We start from the raw sequence: 19,309 nt of genomic DNA on the forward strand, positions 1-19,309 counted from the left end.
AATTTTACATCTAAGTATACCTATGTTAGTCTTCATGTGTCTTGCACGAGGTGTATATGTGCATACAGGCAGAGCGCTCAAGTTCCCGACGTCCATGCATGAGTATCTCTTGTAGTCCATGTTTTTGCTCTGTGTTCTGGGATTTAGAATCCTGATTTTTTAATGGGGTAGACTGGATTGCAAGACTGGATGAGGTATTCACGCATGGATCTCCGAACCTTGAGAAACTATATGCATGTATACAAGCACCTATACTGCAGCTTTTAAAAGTGTACTGCCCAGTGCTTTCCATGGGCCGGTACTCACCGGTGCTGAATACCGGCACCTTTCATTTTCAGCCCCCTGAGTACCTGCACTTTTTTATTGCCAGGGGGCATACCGGTGCTCATGACTGGTAGGCACAGTGGTACTTGTGCTACTGAGGATGAGGCTGTCTGAACATCACTCTCATAGCCAAAGCGCCACTGTAGCCCTGTGCAGAGCCACTGCTGAATTATTCAGCAGTGACCCATTATTGTGGCAGGTGCTGGCAAGCTCAGTATTACGCTGGGAGTGACAGGGTCCAACCTGACCCTGCATTGTGAATCACATGTGTGAAGTTGTGCAGGCACTGAAAGTCCAGGCAGCCGCTGAGAGTCTGGAAGAAGAAAGCCATGAGAGGTAAGAATTACAAACAACGTGTTATAGTCTGCTGTGAGTGTTTTGTGCGAGTCAATGTCTGCTTTTGTGTGTGAGAGCGGAAGCGACAGAGAGAGCATTGGAACATTCTCTAGAGGTATTTCCAAGAAAATGTGAGGAATGCTTTGAGTGTGCACGTCTGCTTGTTCTTGTGCCTGTGTGTGAGCATGCCATTGACAAGAGAATTAATTAATGTTGTGCCTAATAAAAACAAAGAACTGAAGCTGCAATTATCGAAAAATGCAGCATAACATATAGTTTGCCCTTCATTTCATTTATTGTAAGGAGTTAACCACTTTATGTAAATACATTTATCATGTGTTTTGGTATGTGCTGAAGCTGCAGTAACTCATTTTTCTTGCTAATCCAAAGTCTCGGAGGTGGCTAACCATTAACTCAGTAGTGCTAATAGTGCTATTGCTGGGAGGGCGTGGCTGCACTGAAAGGTAAGAGGCTCCTTCTTTTCTGAGGGGGGGGGACGCAGCCTCTTCCCAGCTGCTCTTCACACCCCTCTTTAGCATATCTAAAGTTAGCCCATTCCCCATGTCACTGTGTAAAGAAGGGTTGGACCCTGAAAGGCATTCTTTCACACTTGATTCATAGTGAGTAGCTACATTCTCTTGAAACAGTTTGGTCCAATTTAAGAACTAGAGAACCAGGGATGCATTTTTAGTCAATTTTAATAAACTAACTCATTATAATGCAGTTATGTTGTAAGTTCATAACAATCCTTGTTACGGTCAGTGCATCTGGTTAACTGAAACGCTTTTTAGTCAAGAGGATAGATATGCGTCTACATCTGGTGCAAAAATAACTTATTTCATCACACTATCTATACTTGGTATACAATGACGCTTGAAATATTCCATGTTCATATATGTTGTCTATAGAAAGTCACTGGATAGGAAATGTGCACGAACAGTACTTATAATACCTCTCTATTTGGAATTAACAGTGAACGAACAAAGGATCTTATCAAAGTGGCACTTTTCAGCATTTATTGAGATGTACAGACAATTCCTTGTACAGAACATTGGAGTATTAAAAACATCAATCTCAATACACCATGCTTGCCCAGTCCATCTAAATACACAGTTAGGCCAAGATCACACAGCGTTGTGAATGTATCACAAGGCGCAGGCCTGGTATTTCAAAGCACAGCTCCATTATCGAACAGCACTCGATCAATATACATCAATGGCCCAAACTTCACAAGCCCTCTCACCAAAGTCCAATATCCCCACGTTCTGGGGTCACATATGCTGGCCTACAACATTGTGCAGGCCCAACATCATCCACAGAGATGTGTGCGCAGTTTCTAATCTGTCAAGTTGATTCTGAGGATCATTGGCATGGTCTGGTGTGGTCCGTCCCCATGCATATAGTGAACTGCATGGATATGCACAGTGCAAAGGGATGATGAGGATGGAGCCCTTCCAAAGAGGATCGCTTGAAAGCTGTGGTGTAGATGGGGGTGGTGCCCAGAGCTGTACCGATATTACCTAGTGTACAAGTATTACCTAACGGAAAATGAAAATTTGGCAAAGCAGTGATGTCAGAGTGTGTGTTGTAGCTGTTCTATAGAAACATCCCCTGCAATCCCCTTCCATGGTAGTAACGATAGGTGGAAGGACCATGACACCTCACAATACAGAGCCCCTTGTGTACCTGGTAATATATTGGGAATACTTGGGAATGGTTTTAGAGATGACCTACATGTCAATGATTCTATTTTCCAGTTAGCTTTCTTCAGAATAAAGAGAAAATTATGAGAACCTTAAAACAGAATATTAAGCCAAAACTCTCTCATCTACATCATGATTTTTACCATTCGGAACCAAGCGCTGCTCTCTGTAAGCTCACCTCTATCTTTTCATAGGATGTGCCTCAATGGGGGACAAAGCACTGGGCATAGATGGGAAATGACCGAGCCAAGATCAGACCGGACTGAGCCAATACCCCGCAGGACTGGCACAAGATATCATCCAGAAGTGGCCTTTATCACACCAATGGCTCCAGATCAGGCCAGGATGGCTTAAGATCAGTGTTGAGCCAAGAACACACATTAATGGCTAAAGATCACACTGTGAGTCAAGGTCAGACAGTACTGAGCCAATATCAGACATTGCTTGGCCAAAATCGACTAGTTGATGGCCCAAGACCAGGCAACGTTGGATCCGCATCACACAGAGCTTAGGCAAGATCGCGTACTGGTGATCAAAAAAGCAATCAAAATCATGCATGACTGAGTCAAGGCCACTGAATCAATCCAACACAGTGTGGCAATGCACAACGCTAGCACAGAATCAAACACTGCTGATCCATTATCAAACAGGGAGGGCCCATGATCAAACAGTACTTGGCCATGGTCACGGCAGTCGTAATATCACACTGCGCAGTTCTAAACCTCATAAATTTGAACTGAAAATCCTGCGGCATAGAAAGCATAGGCCAAACATAGCATGTCCCTTTAAAGGTAAAAGGGGGCGTACACATTTGAAAGGGGCATAGTAGGAGACAGGTTATTAATTGTCTACATACCTTGCCTCCATATCCTTTGGGTATTTGCACATGCAGGAAATTTGAGACTATTAGTAAGGGTAATTCAAGGGCAAAGTTAATACTTGACCAATGACAGTAGTTTATTTATATAATCATGCCCCACCGCAGCTCTGCCCCTTGCCCCCAGCTCAATTTGATTAGTACCTGTACTTATTTTTTCCCATTTAAAGCACTGGTACTGCCATTTTGACAATTCCTTTAAAGCATTTTCACTGTCATAAAACTTGAGGAAAGGATGAATGTGTGATGGATGAATGTATCTAGGCTACTTTTTTATATGTAACAGTATAGGCCGGGTGCAGTGTTAGTCAGGACCGGAAGGAGTTGCCCATAATTTGCGTAGACGAGGATGCTGAGAACAGATTGTGGGAGGCAGGGCCAGAGAAACAACATCTGAATCTGATGCCCTGGATGCAGCAGCAGAGGTAGGAGCACCGCTGGTCAAGAGATGGAAGAGCCTGCCCAGAACTGTTAACTTACTGCGCTCCCGTACATTGGCTTCAGTGCCGATGGCTCAAAAGACAGCTGCTGGGGAACTCCCTCGGTGGCACGGTGAGGTTGGCCTGCAAGCTGCAGGCCTTGGCCATTTCCTTCTTGGCTGGCTTCACTCCTTCCGCCTCAGCCATAAGTACATCCAGTGGGAGAGAGTGGGCTGCATACAGATGATTACCCTTCATAATAACACAGGGACAGGGACCAGCTGTGGCAAGCATGGGAGGGCAACCACAAGAAAGTGGCCAGCATCCCCAAGTGTCCACTTTGTAATCACACAGGGGCACAGAACAACTGCGCCCTACATGGGAAATCACGGGCAGGAAGATACCTCTGCCATACTGCCACTGAGGGTAGGGTACAAAACAAAGGAAGGACTGAGCGGCCAAATGATTCCGTGACTGGCATGTAAAAATGAAAGTCATCTTACAATGGGTTCTCGTTATCATCATTGCAAATCCTGATTCTAAAATGTACACATTTGTATTTATAAAGAAGAGCTTTGCATCACATTAATATGAAAGATAGGCAGCCTGTTTCCAAAAGATGCAGTTGCCCTGGCATTCTCCGGTTCAATGCAGCACCATCCTGTGGAGCCAAAACATGGCAGTAAGAGCTTCATCTCCATGGCTGCTGCAGTGCATGAAAGGCACTCCTTTACGTCCTTCCGCCAAAAGTAGAAACAAGTGCAGAAAACAGTGAAATGCCAGGGGCCGACACCAAGTCTAGACCGGGAGTTCATCATTACAAAGCCTGCAGGGGCTCGCCCACATAAGCCAATTGATGGGAAGTGGTGACCCGAAGCCCCTTTTGAATATGGTGTGCTGCTCTGTAGAGTGTTTTCTTGTGTGTGCAGTAACATCATGTCTCTCTGAATCTTAAAGCAGTCTTTAGCTTTAACTAAAACGGAAAAAGGCCTCCTTGGACTGCCTTGTTCAGCAGGGAGGGTGTGTACTGTTGGCCTCGCCTCCGGGATGTCGGTGAACTTGGCATCACTCCCTCAGCCTGGCACCGCCGCACACCTGCACTTGTTCTCCTTCCCGCGTCCTATATTGTCTTTGTTTTAAAGGCCATGCGGTGCCACAGGGCAGGAGATATGCCAGCAGTCTGAATGTCTTGTTTTGTGAGTGGCGGCTGTGTTTACAAGAGTGAGCCTCCCCCTCCAGCAGAATGGAGCAGGCCTCACAGTTGGACTCTCTTAGTGCCCCGTGAAGTACATTTCAGTGCTGTGGCAACAGAGACAGAGGGGATTATAAAAAGTATTCTGCCGTGAGGAGTTATAGAGAGGAGATGAGTGCAAGGTGGGGACTGGCAAGGGAAGGACAAAGACACATGAGTGGGAGGAGGGAAGGTTGGGGCAAGAAGTGGGCTTCTCCCAGTCAGAGTTTGCAAGCCCACAGCTTCCGCCTGTGGCTACATTCTCACTGCAGATACTTGAGTAGAGAGCAACCGATGGGGCATGTGGTGTGAATTTTGACAGAAAGTGTCTCTTTTCATCTGCAGTATGAATACATGCCTAAATCCTGCCCGGTATATGATTTTTTTCAGAAGTCTCCTGCTTCAAGGAGGTGAACTGCATGTGGTAAGTTTAGGACGGGTCCCATGCCGAGTTCCTCCACTGCTTTGTTGATGTGATGTTTGTCATGAGAGAACCAAACTTATGTCACACAACTCGTGCACACGTGAATGCAACATGAGCACCTGTCAATAGACCGACAGCGAGCAGCCGGAATGCACTGCTCTTTTCCAAACATCAAAAAGACTTGGACAAAAGAGCTGCTGGGCATGGGCAGGACAGAGCTCGAGCAAGACCAGTATGAACCACAGTGAAGTAGTCACAAGAGAGCGGGGCAGAGGGGAAGCAATGGCCACTTTCGGTCCATTAGAAACTATGGGGCGGATTTACAAGCCCCTTGCGCCACTTTTGCGTCACTTTTAACATGGGAGAAGTGACGCAAAAGTGGCACAAGGGGCTTGTAAATCTGCCCCTATAGGTCTTGCAGACAGGTCTCCGTCGAGCCAGACTCAGAATGGAAGGCAGAAGCTGGAAAGACGCTTCTGGACTACAACTCAGTACTGGGAGTACTGTACCCTCATTCACTGTGGAATCGGTTTCTTTCCCTGCTTTTCTACATCATGCATTCAGTCTTCTCTGATCATCACATAGGTTCATTGAATCTTCCATGCATCATTGCCCCAGGTCCCTCCAGCCCCACGCAATTCTGCACCCACTCTCACTGTCTCCCAACATTCCCCACCACCACCCTGTGTCTACTCCCCCAAAGAAGTGCTCCAATAATAACATCTTGCTGTTTATGTCCCTCTTGTGGTGACAGTCTTGTGGGTCCCTTGGCCTAAAAATAACAGCTGCTCCACGAAATGGTACTCATTTTATCAACCTCAGAATAATTAAAGCCAGGGCCAGCCCTCCAGCAAGCCACGCAGATCTTCGCTTTAACTATCGGTGCTAGTTAGGAAAGCTTAAAGCGTGCTTTTGTGATTATATGTCTGCAGTGCAGTAGCCGGCGTTGCAAACTGAAGTGCGTGAAGGGGGTCTTTTTTATACTAATTGTGTCACACGTTACTTTACGTGTAACTCACGGCAGGTGGTTGCACGAGAAGCTAAATGAGCTTTTTATGCGAATGTGACGTCATCCCATTGGCTTGCCTCGCCTCACCCGACAGCCCTGTCCGGTTTACTTAGAGATGTATGTGGCAAGATGCCTTGTGGGATGGTGAGTCATAATATTTCAGAGTGTGTCATGTTATTTGCAATTGTAGTCCAAATTCATAAGCAAAATACATTCTAGGCGTGTTTTGTACTTCGTTTAGGGGTGGATCTACGATGAAGTACCACATGCTGTTTTCCATCCATGTGCACTGTTTATCTCTCATCACCTCCGTAAACTTACCTTTCTTAAATCTAAAACGTGTTTTACTCTATGGTGTTATCTTGAAGCATTTAACAGCATAGATGCTAAACGTAGCTTTCTGATCTAGAGTAAAATTCCTCGGAGTGTAATTTATTGTATGGGTCATAAGGGCGTTTCTATGGCTGCCGTGTGTTTTGACTGTGTTATTAGGTCGAGCCTGGGCAGCGCATGCGCTGCTCTGAGAGGCATGCTGTATGCAGGGATAAACTTGAAGCTCTGCCCACTCATCGCCCATATTTTTCATTGGCTTTGTCATTGTCCTTTGTAAACTGTGGCTTTTCATTGGTCAATAGGCTAAGTAGTGCCTCCTTAGTACGACCTTGTCTCATTTTGTAATCTCTCATGAGGACCCCCCCCGTTACATGTGTTGTTACTCGGTAGGCTTTAATTACAGTCTCTGAGCAATATTTTGTTAAATGGTTTTCACCTGCCTGCAAGACACGCTCTCCCACAATGCTTTATTTTTTTTCCATAGCACGGCATGTCACGCTGATACAGTGGCGGTTGCGCCTTTGGTTAATTTGAAGCACCGAACGCATGCGCATCGTTTTTTAAAGTTTTTTTTGTTTACAAGAGCCCCATTCCATGGTTTCACGAGCTGCATTTAAAGAAAGATGCGCCCCATGCCGCAGTTTCACATTAATGGTGGCAGTGCCCCTTTTCTTAGATGTGGCTCGTCTAAAGAAAGGGGCACGGCCACCATAAAAGTTAAAGTGCGGCATGGGGCCGTTTAAACAAAAAAGTTAATAAATAGTCAAAACAAAAAAAAAAACATGCGCCCGTGTTCTGTGGCGCGAATAAAGGAAAGCCACGGCCGGCACTGTATAAGCGTGGCGTGTCGTACCATAAAAAAACATTTTACAGTAAAAAAAATAAAAATAAAGGGTTGTGGGAGAGCCTGACCTGCGTGCAACAGCAGGCAGGAGAAAACAATTTAAGCAAATAGTGCTCGGTGGCTGTAATGAAAGCCTATCGAGTAACAACACATTTTACAGGGGGTGTCCTCACGGGAGGTTACAAAATGAGACAAGGCGGTACAAAAGGGGGATTACTAAGCCTATTGACCAATGAAAAGACACAGTCTCCAATGGTCAATGACACAAACCAATGAAAAATATGGCCAGAAATTCAAGTCCATACCTGAATACAGCATGCCTCACAGAACAGTGCATGCGCTGCCCAGGCTCGACCTAAAAAGGCACAGATTGTGGCAGCCCCCACCTCCCACCTGTAAAAAGAGACCAGTTTAGAAATGCAAACACTTTGAGGACACACTAGTTTCCTGAAAAGGGAGGGGAATGGGCATTGTACGTCTTATGCCAGGATATGTCACTAAAATGCAAGCACCGGTAAAAGTCACGCATTTATGCGCTGTATTTGGCAAAAATTCAGTGCAAACACACAGGAACAGTACGAACAACCAGAATGTGTGTGGCTCGAGCCCTGTTTGACCCTTTTGTGTTTTTCGAACTACGTTTTAGCACAAAATGTGTTCTTCTGTGCAAAATGTATGTCAGGATGCATTTCATGCTACAGTATAGTGCCAACTACCTGTTTACATTTCTTGAATTTTGTACACTCCTGACCAGAAGGCAGATGCAGAGACAGAAAGTAAACCGGGCTCTAAGAGCCCACTTTACCTTCTACAACTTTCCCTTCACCTAATCCTTTAGAAGCAAAGAGGGTGCGCTGGAGCTAAAGGCAACACAAAAGGTCAACATACTGATGTCATTGGGGGGGTCAAGAAATGTCTGATTTAATTTCTGCAACCCGTGATATATTGCTGAATCCATGTCTATCTGTTGCAGATTCTCTAAATGTACCTGTTAGCCTCTCATGTATAAAAACCTTTTTGGCTTGCTAATGCAAGGGCCTACTTTCTTTCATAAACATTGGACTGCATGCATCTAACTTACCAGCAAACCATCAATGAGGGTCTTCAGGATTACCGCAACCTTCTTTGATTTGGCGGCAGCGCTGTGGTAGATGATCGTGGTGGCCCCCCGGTTCCAGTCCACAATTATGACATTCATATCTTCAAGGGACAGCAGATTCTGCACTATGTCGTCAATCCACACCGGCGGGGATCCAGTCGGCCGGTATCCATGAATGATGAAGATGAATTTCCTGGTCACATTCACATACTTGAAAGCCGTAGAGTTTTCCTTATTGAGGTTGCCGGCACAATCTTTGTTCTCTCTAGTGTAGAGTAGCAGCTGCACCTCCAGTCCTGTCCCAACAATGGAGTTTTTTAGGTTAAGGTCCGTGAACTGGTGACATTGTTCTGCATCTTCTGTAAACACCAAAATATAAAAAAAAAATTATCAGCTTGCTGCAAATTGTGCTTAACAGAAAACATGCACTTTAGAAGGATTAATATAAGAATCCAGGGCACCAAGAACACCATATTCTGTCCTGTGTGACCTAATGCATTCTGGGAAATTTAGACTATTGCCCTTCAATTGAACCCTCACATTCTATAAGATTATTTCGACCTATATGTCACCAGAAAAAATAATAAAATATAAACAAATGGAGGGTCAGGTCCATGAAGTCAAGGCGTTTAACAGACTGCGTTGCATGCAAATTCCATGTCCAGTTGTGGCTCATCAGAAACATGTTTTAGTTGCCTGACCACGTGGCATTAATAGTCTCAATTCTTTAAGAGGCCCCATAAAGTAAACCAAAATGACAAAAAAAGAAATTTCTAAGGTTTTGGTTTCCTTGTCCTGATTCTTATGTAGAGAAAACCTTAACCAACTTTAAGCAAGAAGAATAGAAGAAGAAACGAGACAGAAAACCTGTTTGATAAGCAGCACTAAGTTGGCTGACACTTTAATATCGCCATACACAGGAGGATCCAGCTTAAAGTTCTTCTCCCTGAACAGCTCCCTGACGCACTCCATCCACACCCTAGACCAACATTCTAAACACTACCCTAAATTTTGGTCTCAGCTTAAAAAAATATGGAAGCAAGAGGAGTCCGAACGGTGCATTATCTAAGTAATGACTACATTTAATTAGTCATAAAAGTAATTTATTCTCAAACTTTTGAGCATAAGGAGCAATAGATTTAAAAAAACATTAGAACAGTGAATGGTGTGATTTTCTGACTTAGAATGTAAGCTGAAGCATTGATCAAGTCAGTGGGAGTAAAGTACTATCTTAAATAGTTTCTAAAAGGTAAGATTAGGATGGAAACTTGGTATACAAACTAGTTTAGCAATCTCTAATGGTAACTCCGCTTTAGAATTCAAACCTCCCCACAAGCCTATAGTGTTAATGAAACTTTTTTCACTAACTCTAAAAAACAACTTATATGGGGAGAAGACATTTGTGGGGGTGCTTGTAGGCATGGTTGATAGCGCAGATGTTTGCAAGACCTTCTGTTGTCAATTTTCTTTAAAATTTACATCAAGTGGGCTTTGACTCCGACCAGACCAGTATTTTATTCTCACCTCATGCTACTGGCCATTTAGTGTATCATTCCACTTCGGGAAACAACCTTTACAACGCAGTCATTACATTGCACTACCTTAACAACGCAGTCATTACAACGCAACATCCTTTACATCGCATGCCATTACAACGCAGCCATTACGTCGCATGTCACTACAACACATGTCATTACAACGCATGTCACTACAACGCATGCCATTACACAACTCAATATAAGGTATGTAACGGCGAATAGTAATTTTTACCCCTCCCCTATCCAACACTTACCCTACTGTTGCACTCACTGGAGTGGGAATAGTAATTTTTATCCCTACACTATCCAACACTTACCCTACTGTTGCACTCACTGGAGTGGGAATAGAAATGTTTACCCCTACACTATCCAACACGTACCCTACTGTTGAACTCACTGGAGTGGGAATAGTAATTTTTACCATTACACTATCCAACACTTACCCTACTGTTACCCTAAAAGCAATATGGGTTGTAATGGCATGCGTTGCAATGGAATGCGTTGTAAATGTAGTTTCTAAAAATGCGTTGTGATGGCATGTGATGTAAAATCATGCATTGTAATGGATGATGCGATGTAAAAACTGCGTTGTAAAGGCATTGTAAATGTTTTTTGTTGTATCGTCATACATTCTTACACTTCCTCTTTTGTACTTACTTTATAATGTATAAGGAACTGTTTTACATGTCAAGAGCACTGAATAATCACATATTTTATATCAGCTAATAGATGCATTGTATAAAGAAAGCAACCATTTTTGTTTTATTTTTATTACTCAAGCAATTTTTAAATATTTTATTTAGGGCTCTAAACGCAAGCCAGTCTAATGATGTTCGCCTTTGTATGTTTATGAAACGAAGAGCAGTCCACTGAGAGACAAGTATTGGCATAGTCAATAGGTCTAGCCTTGGTATGTAAACGTGGCTGTCACATTCGGGCATTAAAAATATTAAATTTAAAAATATTTCCTGATGTGGCCATTTTGATAGTGATGTATTTTACATAACAAGAATTTCAGTTGTGCTCTGCATGGTATTATTATTTGTGAAGCAGGCAATAATTAAATCACAACATTGCCAAGCACTCAAATCACAGGAAGCCACTTTGTTACTTTAAGCACTTTATAACTTTAAAAAGGAGACAGAAACGGAGTCACGGTCCAACTTGGTACTCAAAGTGCAGGTATGAACTTATTAACTGATATTTAAAGTTAATTGTGCAAAATATATCAAATCGAAATGTACACCTTAAACCAACTTTGTCCCAGAAGAGAGATAGACTGTTTTAGGCAATTGAGCAATGTGCACAGGCTGTGTGCAGACACTGAGGGCCAGATGTATGACCATTTCCTTTCGCAACTCCCAATTTGAGAATGTTAGCAACTCACAATCTACGAGATGCAAAAGGAAATGTACTCAGGTGTCTCAGACACATTTTGTGATTCCCAATGGGGGTCGCATTTTACCTGCCTCATCAATATTCATGAGGCAGGTCACAATTTGCAACCAGTGAAAATGGGCAAAACACAGGAATGGTGGCCTGTTGAGGACAGCAGCACCCCATGTCTGTGTTTGCTTTTTAAATAAAGCAACTTTTTTTTAATGCATCTCGTTTTTCTGAAAGGAAAATAGGGTGTGTTTAAAAAATAAAAATGAAATGTTTCTGCCTGCTCTAAAAAAACATTTTTGGAATGAGTCTCCAGGGGACCCCTTCCCGTTTGAGACTGGCTTACCACCAATTTGAAATTGATGGTAAATGTGATTGTTTTGCAACCGCATTTGCTGTCTCAAAACAATCTTACACCCCCCTGCAACTCGCTATTAGGAAGGGACACCACTGGCACGCCCCTTCCAAATGGCAACTCACAAAACCTATTTTGTGAGTCGTTAACAGGTTACTGATTCACAAAATAGGTTTGGTACATGCTACAACCCTTTCTTGCGGTCACAAATGGAGCTATTCCCCACTTGCGACCACTAAAAACATCGTACGTTTGGCCCTGAGTGTTAAAGGAGCCTATGGGCAAAGTGGGCTGACCCATTGCCCCATGCAGTATGCAGTGGTTGGCAGAAATAAAATATGATTGACAATTTAACAGAGCAGTGGATAAATGTCTCTGACCAAAAGTCACTTCAAGTACAAATCTTATGTATGTATTGTTTGGAAAAACAGTTGTTTGACTAAACAGCTAAAACTATCTCAAATGCCATACCTACAAAGAGTGAGCCCATGTTCATTTCATCCACAAACTGCTAATACGAATCTAGAAGCCGGGTGAGAATAGCTCACAAAGTTTCAGTATATTCAGGTAAAGATTTTCTTCTCAAAGTTTGTGAAGTTGCAAAACACGGATAACATTGTGACCTGTGGAAGAAAGCTTGTGCTAACTTCATTTAAGAACACAAACTTGGAAGCCACTTGGAAGAATAAACAAATCTACAAAGGGTGTGCATTTCCAGGCTCCCAAGGGAGAAAGGAATGGAAGATATAAAGTCACTTAAGAGACTGGGTATTCAGAAATGCAGATGTCCCAAGGAAATTCTTCAGCTGAAACAATTCCTTAAATCAACATGCTGACTCTCTTCTGGCCCAGGGGGCAATGTCAACGAATGGTGAGCCCCCAAGACAGGTGCGGGCCGGTTCGGACCTGTGCCCGGCGGTGCCAACGGTGGCGCCGCAATTTTGAATTTTCATGGGTGGGACACCCGCAATAGGTGATTGGCCGCTAGACCAGTGGGATGAGGGGGCTCATGGGCGGTCGCGGGGGCAGCCAAGCGAGGATAAAAGGGGGAGTGGATCCCCACATAGTTACCTGGTTTCCCTCTCCTGGCTGCCTCCGACGACCTTGTTGCTGTGCCCGCTCCCTGGACCTTGCCATTCTGCAGCTCTGAACGCAGAGGTGAAGCTGCCTTTTTTCCTGCCCTCCCATCCCCTTAGACAGTCTTGTTCCTTTTTGGGGCGGGGAAGGAGTCATGTTTGGTCACAAAACAGGTGGACAACCTTGGCATCAGTAACTGAAGTGAAGGCAAATTCTGAATTAGGAAGCCTTTGGCTTAAAACCGGGGCTGGTGTTGCCATGGGGGTGTAGAGTAGGGGATGGGACTCCTGCTACAGCGATTGTCCCTAGTCTCTCATGGCACTCCATTACATGGCCCCGGAGGATGTTGCGGGATGGCATCTGCCCCAGCAGTCCAAGGTATGGCCCGGTTGCCCAGGCCCATCCCCATTGGGTGCCAGGGGGGATCCCTTTCATGGGTTGGCTCTGGCATGGTTATGGTGGGAGTCCAGGTTTCATACTGGCCCACGCTCCCTCTATCTTGAGGGGGCAGGTGAGTTCGCCTTGTGATATGCAACTTGCGGTATGGGGACCACAGTCCCGAAGCATTTGGAATAGTCAATGTCATGGTGCCTGGGGGGTGGCCAGGCATGACTCCTTTTGAGGATCTGTTGATAGGCAAGGACATGTATTTGTTCCCCTTAATCAAAGCCTCTTGATGTACATATTGTAAATGTCATGTGAAACCTTGGATAATCAAATAATTTTTGTTGACAAAAATGTCGTGTTTATGTTAATTGTAATAATTACAGCCTGAGAATGGTATATTCTCTACCGCAGTGATGGTGTCTGCGTGTCTCTTTCTCCCTTAAAGGAATTCCCATTTGAGGAGAGGGATGATTTGGGTAGGTCTCGGGCCGGTCCCCCACCTGTGGAAACTGACTGTACTCTTTCAAGGCCTCAGTAAGCCGCACTGGAAAGGAAAAGATTGGGCCCTGGTTTCATGTTGTTATGAAAAGAACCCAAAATGTCAAGGTGGGTCATAGTCGCTGTGGGGACCACAGTTGTGCCTATCATAGGACCCAGCTTGAAATGATCCTGGTAGAATGAACATTATCAAGTCAAAGGCATATCACAAAATATCTGTTTCACAATACAGTGTGGAACCACGGTTGGCGGGCAATAATGATTCTACCACTTTAATGGAAGGTTGTATCAATGACTGGAATTAACCACTGGCAAAGGCAATAGGTTGTCTTTGTAGGTAAGTGGCATATGGATGCATGAATAACGTAGAACGAAGGATTTTTTTCTTTGAGTATGCTTTTAACTTATGTGTACACCAGCGTGCATTTGAAGTAGAGAAACCATTTTGTTTACTACAGGTATGAGGGCTAAAATGCAGTTGCGAGTCCTGGGTTAACACCCACGTAGTAGCGCAAATGTTTGAAAGGAATGAGAAGACAATGGGGACTTTCATGAAGGGGCAGAACTTACTAGTTTTTGTTGTAAACGTAAAGCAGTTTTAGAAAGAAACTAAGGGGCATATTATTATGCCAGGCGATAAAATTATCGCCGCTTTAGCGGCAGAAAACTGCCACTAAAACGGCGATAATGGGCTTGATAATATGCTCTATGGAATTCCAATTGAAGCCCATGTTAGACGTCCTTCACATCTAACATGGGCTTTAATTGGAATTCCATAGAGCATATTATCAAGCCCATTATCGCCGTTTTAGCTGCAGTTTTCTGCCGCTAAAGCGGCGATAATTTTATCGCCTGGCTTGATTATATGGCCCTCAATCTCTAATTATGTGCCATAGGCAAAAAAAGAAACATGCCCCCCCACCCCCCCCCTCTTCTCAGACAATGTGCACTTACTAAGGCCCTAAGTGTGCAGCAAGAAATGTCCATGTGGAAATGCACTCCACATAAATATAACGAGTCCAGTCTTCTTGCACTTGGACTTCCTGGATGCAGGAACACCGGACCAGATTATACCAGCCGGAAAACCCAGACTTTTCTAAGAGCCACAAAACAATTTAAACTCCAGAAAGGCTCATCTGTAATATTCGAGTAGCTTTTTGGGGTGTCTTAAAAAAGCTCTCATGCAACTTCGAATGGACTTTCCTATTAGCCTCAGATTCCATGAGTACATTGACCTTTTCTGAAATTTGGGGGCAGACAGCCGATCAAAGTTCAAACCCAACTTTTCAGCTTCAGACTTTCATACTTTTGAGGTTAATAACATGAGGACAGGAGGCTAACCTAAGACCTGCCAAAACATCACACTGCAATTCACACCTTTCATATGACTACTTCAGACCGTTCTCCATCTACCCCCAAATGCTAACCTTGGATTTTCTGAGTAATTTCCAACATAAGGACCACAATACCATAATTTGTGAACAAATCGTACAATGCTTAACACAACTCGCACCCGCCATATTTTGCTCTTTGTAGAAAGCCTTCTTTAGTTAAATGCCTCTGAATAAGCAGTGTGCTGAGCATGGCGGGTGCATGAGTTATGGTGGCATCCTGTGTTGCACATCATAACCAGTATATTTTAGGAGTTTTTTGGTTTTGTGTTAGCTGAACCATAGCTAACGTTTAACTATACCTCATGTTTTTATGATGTACCACATTCACCTACACGCACCCAGTCCTTGCTGCATTCAGCCATCGACAAGGCCCTGAACTTGATCCCCATTGGGCATGCGCAGCGGGGGATGCTCACACGGCCAGTCTGGCCTTGCACTGGGCTTAATTTGCTAAACATGATACGTGTCTGTCTAGTTGTGTGCAGATCCTTTGAATGGTGCTAACTTATTAATTGATCAAAAATGTTTTGCCCCACTTCAACTTTACCCCTACTGTTAGATCTGCACGAACCTGGGTGTAACTTGCTCATTGCCAACCACATTGGCAGTAGATTTATCAAACAGTACTAATGCTGTAAGCAAATGAACATTTTATTGTGCCCTTCTTCAGGTTTCCCCTCCTTAAGGGAGTAGCAAAAACATGATGTACCAATAGAAAACGAAATCATACCAGTATCTCCTGAATTTTGCTCATATCTGTCACGCACTGTGAAAGTTATTATAAAATATGAAGACTTCAAACCCTTCCTTAACTGTGCCCTTGATGGATCTACATGAATGGCAAACTACCAAGAGTAGGCCGAACATGCTAGATCTATGCCAAATTTCATGCAGATCCATAAATGGTGCCATGATTATTAGCATATCAAACATATTTAGATCCCCGCCCCCTTTTAATTCTACCACACTCTTTCCAGTGGACCTGCTCATAACCTGAAACCCTTATAGTGAAGGCTACTTGGTAACTTCCTTAAACATTTGATTAATATTAATCAACCTGCACCAAAGCTGTATGCAAATAAAAATGTATTTAACCGCTTCATTAACTATTTCCCCCCTTAATGGGATTGTATGAAAATTGACATACCAACAGAAAAACAATACCTCAAGCTTCTGTCAGATTTTTGAGTGGATTCATCACACAGTTCCAAAACCTTTTTTAAACCACCTCCCCCCCCCCCCCCCCCCCACCCCCACCACCCCAACCTCCGTTTTTCACTGTGCCATCCCTTGGTGGATCTGCACAAATTTGAAAGCACCAAGAATAATTTCTACATAGACGTCATGCCAAATTTCATGCATGTTTCTCAAACAGATGCAAACGTTAAAACCACATTGAGTTTCACCTGATAAGGTCTGCAAAAGTGTAACCTGTTACACGACTAACTGGTACTTTTTTCAAAGGCTAATCTCTCAAAAACTGCTGAAGGGATTTACACCAGACCACCAAAAACGTGTATTTGATTAGCATTCTACTTTCACGCCAAGTTCGACATAAATCCATTTAGCAGTCTTTCATGTAGCTGCAAGCAAAATTACCTATGGAATAGGAAAACTTATTTTCTCCGGCCCCTGCTTTTTTAACTTTTTCCCAACAGGAAAGTGCACAACAAATCCGGTGCATCCGTCTATCAGGACCAACGTAATAGGCGAATCAAGACTGCATTTGTGCCACTGTGCAATACTGTCAGCAGGATCACTTCCCTGAATGCCAGCATTCTGCGGTTTTGTGCCTGTGCATTCGTAATGCACTGCATTCTTCCTGGATAAAAGGTAAATCCGCTTAGTATCTGAAATACCTCGCCAAGAAAGGAACTGTTGCGGTCAGGAACGCACCCAAAATACATATGTAAAGATAAATAATGTTTACAGAACATGTATAATGTCTTTTTTTCAGAAACTTCAGTTCCCTTCTTGGAGTATCAAAATGTCTGTGAATAGGGAAGCACTTCAACGGAAAAAACCTTATCCTAGTCGAAAATGTTCAAGCACTTTATAATCAACAGTGGCCATTTTTCAAATCTTCCTACTTGCTATACAGCTTTACAGGGTGTGATATATTCTTGACCTTTTAAAGCATATTTAGAAAAGGAGGTTCCTGTAGGCACTTGAATGATATGTTATGTTATGTTATACCCATTTATAAAGTGCGTGGCTACTCCAAGGAGTGTCTCGGCGCTGGCAGGGGGGGGGGGGGCGATGCGCAGGCGGGATGCTAGATGTTCAAGAGGTGAGTTGTGAGTTTCTTCTTGAACAGTTCTAGATTGTCGATCAACCTCAAGTAGTGAATGAATGAATGAATGAATGAATGAATATTGGTGCATAGTGCGGATCTGAGAAGGCACTTTCTGTTATGAGTGCTGAATCTGCAAAGTTTCGGAATGGACTGTTTGGTATTATTTTTCTTGAGCAGTGGTGGTTGGCTTCCATGAAGAAAATCAGGCAATGCGCCGTAACAGCGGCCGCATTCGAGGGAGTGAGTGAGTCTGGAGTAGGCCCTCGTTGGAATAGGGCACCATGTTTTTTTGCGGGTGTATTTTTGAGCTTTGTTTTTGATGTGTGGTGCCGGTGGCACCTTTTGTGGATAAAGCAGAGCGACACGAACACGGGGTGTCAGTGATCTAGTGTAGTGAATTCAGCGATTGTGACGTGGAGCCCCAGGGCGTATCCCCAGCTTCTTATCTAGGTGTAATGAACCTGAACACGTAGAGATGTGAGATATGGAGGTCAGTGCAGCCTGAGCCAAAGCAAGTCAGTGTCGTCGATGCTTGTAACTGATTAATACATTTCTAAGGTTCCAACAGGCTGGCTGTGAGGTCAGGTATTTCGGGGTGAGCAGAGAAAGACCCTTCGAGGCTGACATACTACTGCCGTTTCGCCGAGGCATAGGATTAGTAGCAGTAACACTAGGAAAAGGTGCTGGTGCTTATGATGAGGGCTACCATGGAAAAGGGTAAACCTGAGGGGGTGACATTACATTGATTTTAAAAACATAGTTCATGCCAGTCTGGAAGGGAAAGGGTCAAAGTTGTATTTTGAAGTTGTATTATGCCGGGTCTGGTGGCTTCGTGACCAATGCGTCCATTTTGAAGCCTGTGTTCGATTTCATGCTCACAGGTTCAAATCCTGGTGGACCCAATCAGCCTTTCATCCTTCTAAAGTGGATAAAATGAGTACCGTTGAGTTGGTTAACAATAAACAACTGTTATTCAGCAACAAGATATCCTTGGGTGAAGGTGTACTTTACAAATACACACAAGTTATGAAGTGGATATAGGTGGGAAATTAATACATAAAGGAATTTGGAAGTAGAATTAAAAGTTACATCCCCTTCCGCAGTTGGCCTTACCTGGCGTCAGGGGGGGGTCTGCTCAGGTGATTCCGTTGATGTTCAACAGGTGACACCAGTCCAAGTCGCAGATGACACCAGTTCAAGTCTCGCAGAAGTCCAGAGGCCTCCCTATCTTATGAGCATACCGGGCCTGATTCACAAAGGGAAACTTACACTTTTGCGTAAGTGTACGGAACTGTATTTTTATTAGAAAGTTTACAACTGCGGATACTCCGCAGTCGGGGCAGAGAACTCTGCTCATAAACAGATAAAACATGCCTACCTTTTTTGTGCGGAGTTCTCAGCTTCGACTGCAGAGTCTACGAACTCATAAACTTACTTGTGAAATGCTGTTTTGTAAGTTCCAATACAACGTAACCTTACACAAAAGTGTAAATTTGCTTTTGTGCATCAGGTCCTATATGTTTATAGCTCATAGCTATGATCCAATCATGCTTGCAGTGATTGTCTCAGTTCTCTCGCTGCTCCTCATAGTCTGAGTTGTCAAAGCTGAGAATAATGGGCTTGTCTGTGGAGGTGCAAATATGGCAACATGCAGCAGTTGCATACCTCATGCAAATGAAGTGGGGTACCTTAGTATGTGTAGATTACAAACTTGTTCGTGAGAACGGGGCTTGCATGTCTTAAGACGTACCCTTGAAACCATTCACAGCAATATCTAAA

General features: G+C 43.7%; 1 protein-coding gene across 1 annotated transcript in view; it reads right to left on the reverse strand.

Annotated features, from left to right (window-relative positions):
• LIPI (lipase I) overlaps positions 1 to 19,309 on the reverse strand; it is a 165,059-nt gene that overhangs the window by 121,706 nt on the left and 24,044 nt on the right. The window contains exon 2 of the mRNA XM_085623039.1: positions 8,582 to 8,958. Coding sequence (XP_085479165.1) covers positions 8,582 to 8,958 — 377 coding nt within the window. The remainder of the gene's footprint in view (positions 1 to 8,581; positions 8,959 to 19,309) is intronic.

The sequence above is a fragment of the Triturus cristatus genome, chromosome 8 (genome assembly GCF_964204655.1).
Source record: "Triturus cristatus chromosome 8, aTriCri1.1, whole genome shotgun sequence".
In the NCBI taxonomy this organism is placed as follows: Eukaryota; Metazoa; Chordata; class Amphibia; order Caudata; family Salamandridae; genus Triturus; species Triturus cristatus.